General features: G+C 39.3%; 1 protein-coding gene across 5 annotated transcripts in view; it reads left to right on the plus strand.

Annotated features, from left to right (window-relative positions):
• The window catches only part of LOC116273418 (zinc finger protein 112), a 31,578-nt gene that overhangs the window by 16,450 nt on the left and 3,661 nt on the right, over window positions 1–11,467 (plus strand). For 3 of the 5 annotated variants that reach the window (XM_031662468.1, XM_031662469.1, XM_031662467.1), the window contains 2 exons: window positions 1,422–1,548; window positions 5,028–5,123. In XM_031662468.1, the coding sequence (XP_031518328.1) occupies window positions 1,422–1,548; window positions 5,028–5,123 (223 nt within the window). The remainder of the gene's footprint in view (window positions 1–1,421; window positions 1,549–5,027; window positions 5,124–11,467) is intronic. The other 2 variants (XM_031662470.1, XM_031662471.1) reach the window with 1 other exon arrangement.

An 11,467-nucleotide genomic window follows, 5' to 3' on the forward strand; every position in this document is an offset into this window, starting at 1 on the left:
GCCTTCTGGGTCAAGAGTTTCAGGCATATCACTGGGGTGGAAAGACTGACAAAAAAGCAAAGCAAATCAAACCAAAGCAGAGTTCTGCATTTAGAGCTGAAGTTGTTGTGCTCAGAACTGCAGCCAGAAGAAATATGGGAATGAACAGTTGTTCATTTAAAAATTTAAAATTATCCTACAGCAAAAAGTTGCAAGACAGCAAAGTGGAATGAAAAATATTTACAATGTCCATGGAAGAAAAGACCTCATTGTCCCCCAAATGAATTATTATTACAAAACAAGAAATAGAGATGAACAGCAAATGTGTGCAAAGAGAATGAACTTTATTACTAATAAGTTTGTGAGAATTTTTTTAATAACTGGTTTTTACTTCCCACATTTACTTGTGAGATTATGAAAGGTTTTTTTTAAAAGCTTTCATATCCAGTGTTGACTAGGATTTATACTTTCTTGGAAGAAGGCTAAGATGGAAGGCAAAAATCTGTCTTGGGAAAACACCTGCCATTATGATTTCAGAACTTTAAAGGTCATTATTCTTCAGCATTGCCATTTTTACTTTTTGCTATTTATTTTGAGGAGATAATCAACAGAATTCCAGAGGCTAACATCAATGCAAAAGGTTGTTTTTGCAACATTGTTCGTATAGGTAACCTCAAACTAAGTATGCTTTAGTTGGATCAAATCATTATATTCTAGACCATTAGTTTTCTGAATTACTTTGCAGCCCAGAAATGGGATAGAAGATACGATGAAAATATTAATAATGTAGCTAACATTTGTTGGGTACTTACTGTGTGCCAGGCACTGCTTTTCAATGCTTTACATGTGGTCATTCATTTTATTACTAGGACTTTATGGGATAAGTTTCACCATACAAATGAGAAGGAAGGAAACTTGTCCAAGATCATAGAGCTAGCATTGGGCAGAGCGCCCAGATCCAGACACAGGCAGTCAGGCTCCAGAGCTGTGCCCATCACTGCAACAGTCTCCAGATGAGCACAGAGGATGAGCTAGATATTTGAGCGGTAAGGATGACTGATACCCTGTAAATCTGGCAAATTAAATAAGTGATGTGTGTGTGTAAATGAGGAGAAACAGGTAGCATCAGTCACTGTTAGAACGAAAGCTTTTGTGGAGCAAATGACATTATTAATACAATTTAAAATATTGGTAACCTAGGGTGCAACAGAGTTCCAGAGGCTTACTTATAAGTGCTAACCAAAGGAAGTAATTTTAAAGTGTAAGGATTTCTTTTCTTGCAGCCCTTTTGGTGAGTGGTATTAGCATTAAAGAAGGCAAACAGAAGAGAACTGCAAATTTGATTCAAGTTGCCCAGACTCCAGAACAGCTTCCCATCCTTTACACCTTCTCAGCACTGCCCTTCTTCTGTAAACTTAGTATGTGTGTGTTTGGTATGGTAGGAGATGGTGACATTCAAGGATGTTGCTGTGGTCTTCACCGAGGAGGAGCTGGGGCTGCTGGACTCTGTCCAGAGGAAACTGTACCGAGATGTGATGCTGGAGAACTTCAGAAACCTGCTCTTAGTAGGTGAGGATAGGTGCTCTTGGTAACTCAACGGCAGTCTCCTGGGGTGTCTTTGTGTGCTCAATTGTTAGAAACTCTGAAGCCCCTGAAATTATTCTCTGAGATTGGGTGCCTGAGAGTCCTAATAATCCCTGTGCAGCGCAGACAAGGTGTTTCTGACGGTTCTTTCCAGTCTATCCTTGGAATAGTAAATATGGTCCTGCTTCATTGATTTGCCATCTAACAGTTTAGTAAGTTATTTCAGATTAGTAAGTTTTTTTTTCAGGGCACCAGTAACTGTTGATGAACTTGACTTTTTAGAGCGGTTTTTTAAAAAAATAATGTATTTGTAAATAACTTTAAACTCACCGAAAACTTACAAAAGGACAAGAATACCCATATAGATTCACCGAGATTCTACCTAGATTCACCTCTAATAACATTTTACCCTATTTGCTCTATCATTTATGTTCATGTTCTTTCTCTCTCCATACATACTTATGTATGTATATGAAAAAATATATATAGTCATTAATATCTTTTTCTGAACCACTTGAGGGTAGTGAATATACCATGGCTGTTTTTCTCTAAATATTTCAGTGTATATGCAGAGTTCAGGAGTCCCCAAGTTCCCTCTTACCTCTGATACCAATTGCAAGATTAGGAGTCCCCAAGACCCAAGAGTATTGAGCCCCACACTCAGGCTCAATAATTCGCTAGAAGGACTCACAGAACTCACTGAAAGCAGTTGTCACGGTTAATGATTCATTATAGGGAAAGGAATCAGATTGAAGTCAGCTTAGGGAAGAGGCCCAGGGAGCAGAGTCCATGAGTGTTCCAGGTGTCAGCTTCCATTTGTCATCTTCAGTGGAGTTGTGGACAGCACTGACTCTTCCAAGCAGCGATGTGTGACAATACACAAGGAGCATTGGCAGCCAGAGAGGCTCATTCGAGCCTTGGTGTCCAGAGTTTTTGTTGGAGCTTAGTTCCCTAGATATGATTGACCACCTGGGTGGCTGCTCTTAGATTCCAGTTTCTCCAGAGATTAAGCTAATAACACGTGGCTCAAAGCCCCCACTGTAAATCAGTTGTTTAATTATCTGGTGTGTGGCCCAAGGCTTCTGGGTAAACAAAAGACACTCTAATTGGGCAGAATATTCCAGGGACTTAGAGATTACCTTCCAGAAGCCAAGGCAAAATCCAGATCTCTCTTTGGACAAGATTAATTCTTTCCTTTACTGCACAGTCTGTTTTAGAAAAAGAGGAATATTCTCTTACCTATTCTCAGGACAGATATAATGCTTTTATCTTATCATTTATGCTGTAACGTTATCCATAAAGCCATTTATATATATATTTTATATATGTATCAATTTTTTTTTCTTTTGAGACAGAGTCTCACTCTGTTGCCCAGGCTGGAGTGCAGTAGTGCAATCTCAGCTCACTGAAACCTCTGCCTCCCAGGTTCAAGTGATTTTTGTGTCTCAGCCACCTATAGCTGAGATTACAGGCATCTACTACCACGCCCAGCTAATTTTTATGTTTTTAGTAGAGATGAGGTTTCACCATGTTGGCCACGCTGGTCTCAAACTCCTGGCCTCAGGTGATCTGACCTCCTCGGCCTCCCAAAGTGCTGGGATTACAGGCATGAGCCACCGCGCCCGGCCTAATTTTATTCTTTAAAGCTTGTTTTTCTCACTCCAGAACAGGATCTAGTCTATAGTCTAGTATAGTTGTTCTGTCTCTTTAGCCTTCTTTAATTTAGAACATTTCCACAGCATTTCTTCGTCTTTCATGACAGTAACATTTTTGAAGAACATTATCACCTCTTCCCTTATTTTTAATAGAACATTCCTAATGATTCCACAAAATTAGATTCACATGATCCATGCAGCAGGAACTCTACGTAGGTAGAGTGTGCACTTTTGAGGGAATCACATCTGGAGGCACATGGAGTCATTTGTCCCTCAAAGGTGGTGTTAACTTTGCTTACTCAGTCACGATGTTATGCAGTTTCCCCACTATATAATTACTGCTTTTTTTTTTTTCCCATTTGTAATCATAGGGTAACACAAGTATTTTCCTGTAGATTTAGCACCCGGTGATGATCTTGCCTTATCTGGTCCTTATCATGACGGTTACAAAATGACGATTTTTCTAACTTCACCTCCACATTTAGCAGCCAGCACCTGCATAAACTTGCAGTCAACAAGAGTCCCCCACTTCTCAAGCATCAATTCATTTGTTATTTGTAGGGATTTGTGAAATTTTTTAAAGGTTTATAGTTTATTACTGTAACTTTTTAGATGTTAAAATTGTCCCAAGTTTGGCCTCTTTAAGCTGGCTCCTGTGACCTTGTAACATGTCCACAATTTTTTTTTTTGAGCACTTTCTTACTTTATTGGCAGAGCACAATATTTTGTGCTCATCTGTACTTTGCCTTGGCTCTGCAATTATCCATATTTTGTTTTTGTTTTTTTACTGGGGAATGGTATTTAATGCCAAAGTCTGGATGCTAGGTATGGTCATTGTAGTATCTACGTTTCTTTGTCTCAGAACATGGAGCTAGGATATGTGTGTGTGTGTGTATGTGTATATATACATACAAATATACACACATATAAATATGTATGCATATGAATAGATGTTCAGTTTATTGCAAAAGAAATGTTCATTACAGTTATACTGAAATGCTATTTCTCACCCATGAAATTGGCAAAAATTCAAAAATGTAACAATATACATTTTTTGGCAAAGCTGTGGGGAATGAGGAACTCTCATGCATTGAAAGGAAGAATGCAAATTGGTACAACCCTTAGGGAGGGCAAGTTGACAGTATCTAACAAAGCTAGGTATTTCCCCTTCCCCAGCAACCCATTTCTAGGAATTTTCCCTAAAAATAGCCAAGTCCAAAAGAATATTAATAGTATACTACAATTCATTTAAGAAAGAAGGTAAAATAAGTAAATAGACAGTGTGTGGGTACAGACATATATATATATATATATACTTATTTTTATAAGAAGAAATACAAGAAGGAAGGTTTAACCAAAATAATGGCCGGGCACAGTGGCTCACACCTGTAATGTCAGCACTTTAGGAGGCCGAGGCAAGAGGATTGCTTGAACCCAGGAGTTCAAGACCAGCCTGGGCAACATAGGGAGACCCTGTCTCTACAAAAAATTTAGCTGGGCATAATGATGCACACCCACGGTTCCAGCTACTGTAGAGGCTTAGGTGGGAGGATTGCTTGAGCTCAGGAGGTTGAGGCTGCAGTTGTAGTGAGCCATGATCATGCCACTGCATGCTGGCATGGGCAGAAGAGTAAGAGCCTATTTCAAAAATAGAAAATCATGAAGTTAGTTTCTTAGAGTGAGTGGAAGGTAACAGGGTGGAAGGGATGTGGGGAAGTCACACTTGTCTGTGTATACCTTTTTGTCTAGTTTTGTCCAACTGAATGTCATCAAACTTAAAAACTTTTGCTCTCCTTGCCTTCTTTACAGCACATCAGCCCTTCAAGCCAGACCTAATATCCCAGTTGGAGAGAGAAGAAAAGCTTTTGATGGTGGAGACGGAAACCCCAAAAGATGGGTGTTCAGGTAAGAACTGTGCTGCAGGAACACAACAGCCATGGAGCCCCTTCTAGAACGAGTCAGAACACATCACTTCTCTGTTTAAACTTTCCTGTGGTTCCCCATTTCACACATAGTAAGTTTAAAGTACTTAAAGTGGCCTATTAGGTCCTAAGGTATTTGTCCCCTCAACCTGCTCTCACTTTCCATATTCACCTACTATTGTTTGTTTTTGCTCATTCAGTCTGTTTCAGAGGCACTGCCCCATGATTGCCCCTCAGACCTCTCAATTATGCTTCTATGTCAGTTTCCTTGACTTGCTTTTCTCTCTGAATGAATTGGGTAATAGATGCATGATCTTTGCTCTCTTCCATTCACCTTGAGGCAGCTAATAGGTGTAGAATAAATGTGTGTAATTGAAGGATATTCTAGAATACTGTTTCTCATCTGATGGATACCTATTCTGACTGCTTAGCTGTCCTTGGGTATTCATAGATGGATAGCCATTAATCCTAAAAGATAAGAATAGCCAATCAGCTGAAGTAAGTATCAAAAATGACCAATGCCAACATTATAACTGGTCTTCCTCATGCAGCATTTTCAAGTGAGACACGCTTGTATTCTTATGTCCAGCTTCTTATCTTCCCATTCTGTCCCATACTCTCGCCCGAAACAGTCTCTTGACATAGCCACAGTCTTAAAGTAGAATTTTCAAGTTGGACATTTGTGTGAATTGAAACATTTTGATAGTTTCTTGAGTCCTCAAGACTGACATCAAAAGCCACTGTCGCAACTGTGTAGCTAAGAATGCTGCTGGGTAAGAAGAAAGAGTCAACAAAAAATTCAAAACAAATTAACTTACTTCTATAATTGTTCATTTCCATCTTGGTCAAGATTCAGGGTCCTACATGACCCTTGAGAGTAGGAGTTAAACTTTTTCTCTAAAGGTCCCAGTATTAAATACTTTAGGTTTTCCTGGCTGCGTGTGCTCTTTGTCACATAGTCTTTGTTTTTCTTACACCACTTTGAAAATGTAAAAAGCACTCTTGGCTCCTGGGTTGTACAAAAACAGGCTGAGGCCATGCCGTGCCAATCTACCTTCCTGATACTGTCAGCTGGAACATAATGTCACCTTTTAAAATACCTCAATTTTTTTTACATATACTAATATGATCATATACCTCATAGTAATGTAAAAATTTGATATGTATATTCTTATTTTTAATATACTAATTTTTCTTCTTTGCCATTACCTTGGGGAAATCCCTCCCAGTCTAAGATTATAACTTGTTTTTGTAATGGATGCATAATATTCTAATAAACAAGCTAGTTACTTCCAAGATACAATGGGGGTACAGCCTCTGGGTAAATGCCCCCATTCCAAAAGGGAGAAATCAGCCAAAACAAAGGGGATACAGGCCCCATGCCAGTCTGAAACCCAGCAGGGCAGTCATTAAATCTCAAAGCTCCAAAATAATCTCCTTTGACTCCATGTCTCACATCCAGGCCATGCTGATGCAAGGGATGAACTCCCAAGGCCTTGCCCCTGTGGCTCTGTAGCGTATAGCCCACTTGGCTATTTTCATGAGCTGGCATTGAGTGCCTGCATCTTTTCCAGGCACATGGTGCAAGCTGTTGGTGGGTCTAGGGTCTGGAGGACAGTGGCCCTCTTCTCACAGCTCTACTAAGCAGTGCCTCAGTGGGGATTCTGGGGGCTTCAACCCCACATTTCCTCTCTCCATTGACCTAGTAGAGGTTCTGCATGAGGGCTCCACCCCTGCAGCAGACTTCTGCCTGAACATCCAAGTGTTTCTATAAATCCTCTGAAATCTGGACAGAGGTTCCCAAGCCTCAGCTCTTGCTATCTGCATACCCACAGGCCCAACAGCACATGGAAGCTGCCAAGGCTTGGGGTTTGCAACTTCTGAAGCAATAGCTTGAGCTATACCTTGGCCCCTTTTAGCCATGGCTGGAACTGGAGCAGCTACAATGCAGGGTGCCATGTCCTTAAGCTGTAGAAAACAGCAAGGCCCTGGGTCTAACCCACAGAACTATTTTTCCCTCCTGGGCCTTCAGGTCTGTGATGGGAGGGACTGCCATGACCGGCTCTGAAATGCCCTGGAGGCATTTTCCCCATTGTCTTGGCTATTAACATTCAGCTCCTCTTTACTTAGGCAAATTTCTGAAGCCTTAAATTTCTCCCCAGAAAATGGATTTTTCTTTTCTATCACAGGGTCAGGCTGCAAATTTTCCAAACTTTTATGCTCTGCTTCTTTTTTAAATACAAGTTCCAGTTTCAGATAATCTTTTTGCCCATGAATATGAACATATGCTGTTAGAAGCAGCCAGACCACATCTTGAATGCTTTGCTGCTTAGAAATTTCTTCCACCAGATAGCCTAAATCATCTCTATCAAGTTCAAAGTTCCACAGATCTTTGGAGCAGGGGCGTAATGCTGCCAGTCTCTTTGCTAAAGCATAGCACCAGTGTTGGGAAAATGTATAAATGCATTTACAAACCTAAATATATCTAAATCTATCACCAGTACCAGTTCCCAATAACTTTCTCATCTCCATCTGAGACCACCTCAGCCTGGACTTCATTGTCCATATCATTATCAGCATTTTGTTTAAAACCATGTAACAATTCTCTAGGAGGTTCCAAACTTTCCCTCATCTTCCTGTCTTCTTCTGAACCCTCCAAATTATTACAACCTCTACCCATTACCTATTTCCAAATTGACTTCCACATTTTCAGATATCTTTATAGCAATGCCCCACTTTTCTGGTACCAATTTTCTTTATTCATCCATTCTCCCATTGCTGTAAAGAACTACCTGAGACTGGGTAATTTATAAAGAAAAGAGGTTTACTTGACTCACAGTTCCATAGGCTATACAGAAAGCATGGCTGGGGAGGCCTCAGGAAACTTACAATTATGGTGGATGGTGAAGGGGAAGGAGGCATGTTTTACATGGCAGAGAAAGAGGAAGAGAAAGAGGGTGGGGAGTGCTACACACTTTCAAACAACCAGATCTCATGAGACAGCACTTAGGGGATGGTGCTAAACCATTAGAAAGCACCCCCATGATCCAATCACCTCCCACAGGCCTCAACTCCAACATTGTGAATTACAATTCAACATGAGATTTGGGTGGGGATGCAGAGCAAAACCATATCAGTGGTTAAGAAAGGAGTCAAAATATTTTTGCAGCTTAAATATTTGTGATCTAAACATTGTCACCACTATACCTTGTAGTGCCCACAAAAATGCCTTAGTTTCTCTATCTAAAAGCAAATTAAGAATGGAAGGTGATCTCAGCTGGGTTACCTGAGCTGATGTTCTCACTTAGCTTTTGTTAAAGGAGAAGAAAAAGAAGAAGACATAAAGATTTTTTTCTCTGAGTTCCTTATAGCTAAGTATTAAATTCAAAGGAATTATTTGTTTTTATGACAAATATAGCACCTTTCTTATTGAATTGATCAATTTGGGATGCTTGAATGATTGACTTTCTCAACCTCTAAGTGCTAAAGCAGGATTGCTATGAAGACATAATAAATTCTCAACCTTCTTACCTCAAATGAGGTCTTTGTCGTTTTTTGTCATGCTTATTTTCTCCATCAAATAAAGTTCATTTATAAGCTTAACATGATTTCTTATTACCACTCTACCATTGATATTGAAATATAACTTAAATGTTGAGATATTTAAATAAAGTAACAAGGTGTTTCAGTCTGTACCATTGACTAAAGGAAATTAATGTTGTTAACGTGTGTGGTCCTTTTTAGAAGAATTTGAAACAAAGTGAAATGACCTTTTGTTTTTTTTCTTCCTCTATGTCCTTGACATTGCAAAACCCACTGGTCAGAGAGAAACTTTAATCTCTTATATATTTGAGATATTTTTATATCATGAATTATGTACTAATTTGCATTGAAGCAGTTGCTTTGTAAGAAATTGGGTTTAGACTAACAAGCTGCTTTCATGTTCTCAAGCCACTATATCAGTCCCAAAAGACAGGACATACTCCACTGTATCTTTATGGATGTATATTGAGTGTTTTTTATAATAGTAAAACAAAACTACAAGGATTATGATTAACCCAAGCTGGAAGCTCAAACTTCTCACATATAAGCTATATACTTTATCTGATATGCCTCCTATAATATATCCCTTCATTTCATCATTATATGATAAAATATCATTATAATAACTGAAAGCTTTGCTTTTGAGAAGGCAAAGACATCAGTAAATGTGCTTTTAAAGTACCAAGATGCATACCTATGGACATACCTTGAAGTGTTGTCCCACAATCAGTGTGCTGCCCCAGAGCCTAGTGACACAGAGTCATCAGTGTGGCCTTTTTTCCTTTTTTAAAAGTTGGGATAGGGTAGGGCTCACAGGGAAGATTTTGTTCAAGAAAAATTACACCATTTTGGGTTTTTTTGAGAGAGTCTTGCCATGCTGCCCAGGCTGGAGTGCAGTGGCTGTTCACAGGTGTGATTATATTAATAGGTCACTACATCCTCAGATGCCTGGGCTCAAGCATTTCTCCTGCCTCAGCTTTCTGAGTAGCTGGGTCTACAGGACTGCACTACCATGCCTGGCTCAAAGTTATACCATTTAAAAAGTTACTTTAAAAATGAGAAAGACTCAATCCACAGGCCCTGCCTATTGGTCTTTTTGATCTTACATTTTTATTTCATCCACAGTAGACTCTTGTGACCTTTGCTTTTCTCATCAGCAGTATCACTCTGAATTGTCACCCTACCTCTCCTATAGCCTTTCAGCTTTCCAGCAAAGTTGTCACCATCACCAGTTCCTTTCCCATTTAAAAAGCTACGTTACATGCCCTTTTAGTTCTATGAGTGAGAGCAACTCAAACTATGATTTATTCATCAATGTTTATTGAGCAACTACTGTTCACTTGGCAGTGAAAGGAATGCAGTGCACAAAACAGTGTTTGTTTTCATGGACAATACATTCCAGTGTGGAGAGGCAGACAAACACAAAGAAATAAGGCAGGATTATGTTTGAGGGTAATATTCATGAAAAAACATTCCTTTTACTGCTTTTCTTCTGGATATTATAGAGACTTAATCTACTTCTAAGTGTTAGAAGAGTGCATGTTGTTAATTCAACCCTGTTTAACCAGTTGTCCTTAGGGAGGATATTTGTCACTAGTATATGAAGATCTGCTGTCTGCTTATAATCTGAACTTTAATAACTTGGTAATAAAATATTTCTACTCAAATATCCCATCTTCAACCCCTTCTGGTGCCTCAAATTTCCTAAACATTAACATAATTTTCCAGTAAAACGGCACAAGCCAAAGTCAGTATTCTTTGAGTTTTGTTCATGGCTCATGAGCACCTCAGAGGACACCTACAGGTGCCATACTTTTTTTCTGATTTTTTTTTAGTTGAATTCTGTCACAGTCTTTCACATTTTGACCTATGCCATGGCCATTGATAATTGTGAAATATCTTTTGAAAAGAGTTAAAATTTATAATGGCCTACAGGGACTTAGAAGAGCTTATTATTCTCATGAGGATAAATAGCTCATTTGTGACAGGATATGTGATGCCTCAAGCATAAAGTAAAGGTCTGTGTTTACCTTCTTCAGCATATCATTTAACACATACTATACCCTTACAAATGAACAACATTATCATGTTCATGTGCCAGACAAAAAAGAAAAAGTTATTAGGACAAAAGGCGTTTGTCCATTTGCAACTATATTTTTTTGAATTTAAGAACATCATCTTTTCCCCTTCAGATTTCCTGGAAGCCCATGATAAATCCATGATAACATGTTTATGGTTGTGTTGTTGCATTTTGTGTTTTTGAAACAGGGTCTCATTCTGTTGCCGAGGCTGGAGTGCAGTGGCGTGATCTCAGCTCACTGCAACCTCCGCCTCACGGGTTCAAGCGATTCTCCTGCCTCAGCCTCCCCAGTAGCTGGGACTACAGGTGTGCGCCACCATGGCTGGCTAATTTTTGTATTTTTAGTAGAGATGGGGTTTCACCATGTTGGCCAGGCTGGTCTCAAATTCCTGACTTCAGGTGAGCCACCTGACTCAGCCTCCCAAAGTGCTGAGATTACAGGCTTGAGCCACTGCACCCAGCCATGTTTATGATTTTACTAGGCCTTTTGAACATAACTATCATGTTCGCTGTCCAAGTTGTGCTGCAACGTCATTATTTTGAGGCATACAAATATCCTGAATTATGTAAATGCTATTTGTATGTAGGTTGAATATTCCTTCTCCAAAATGCTTGGGACCAGAAGTGTTTCGTATTTCAAATATTTTCAGATTTTAGAGTATTTGCATTATACTTACCAGTTGAGCATCCCTAATCAGAAATCT

The sequence above is a fragment of the Papio anubis genome, unplaced genomic scaffold (assembly GCF_008728515.1).
Source record: "Papio anubis isolate 15944 unplaced genomic scaffold, Panubis1.0 scaffold66, whole genome shotgun sequence".
NCBI lineage: Eukaryota > Metazoa > Chordata > Mammalia > Primates > Cercopithecidae > Papio > Papio anubis.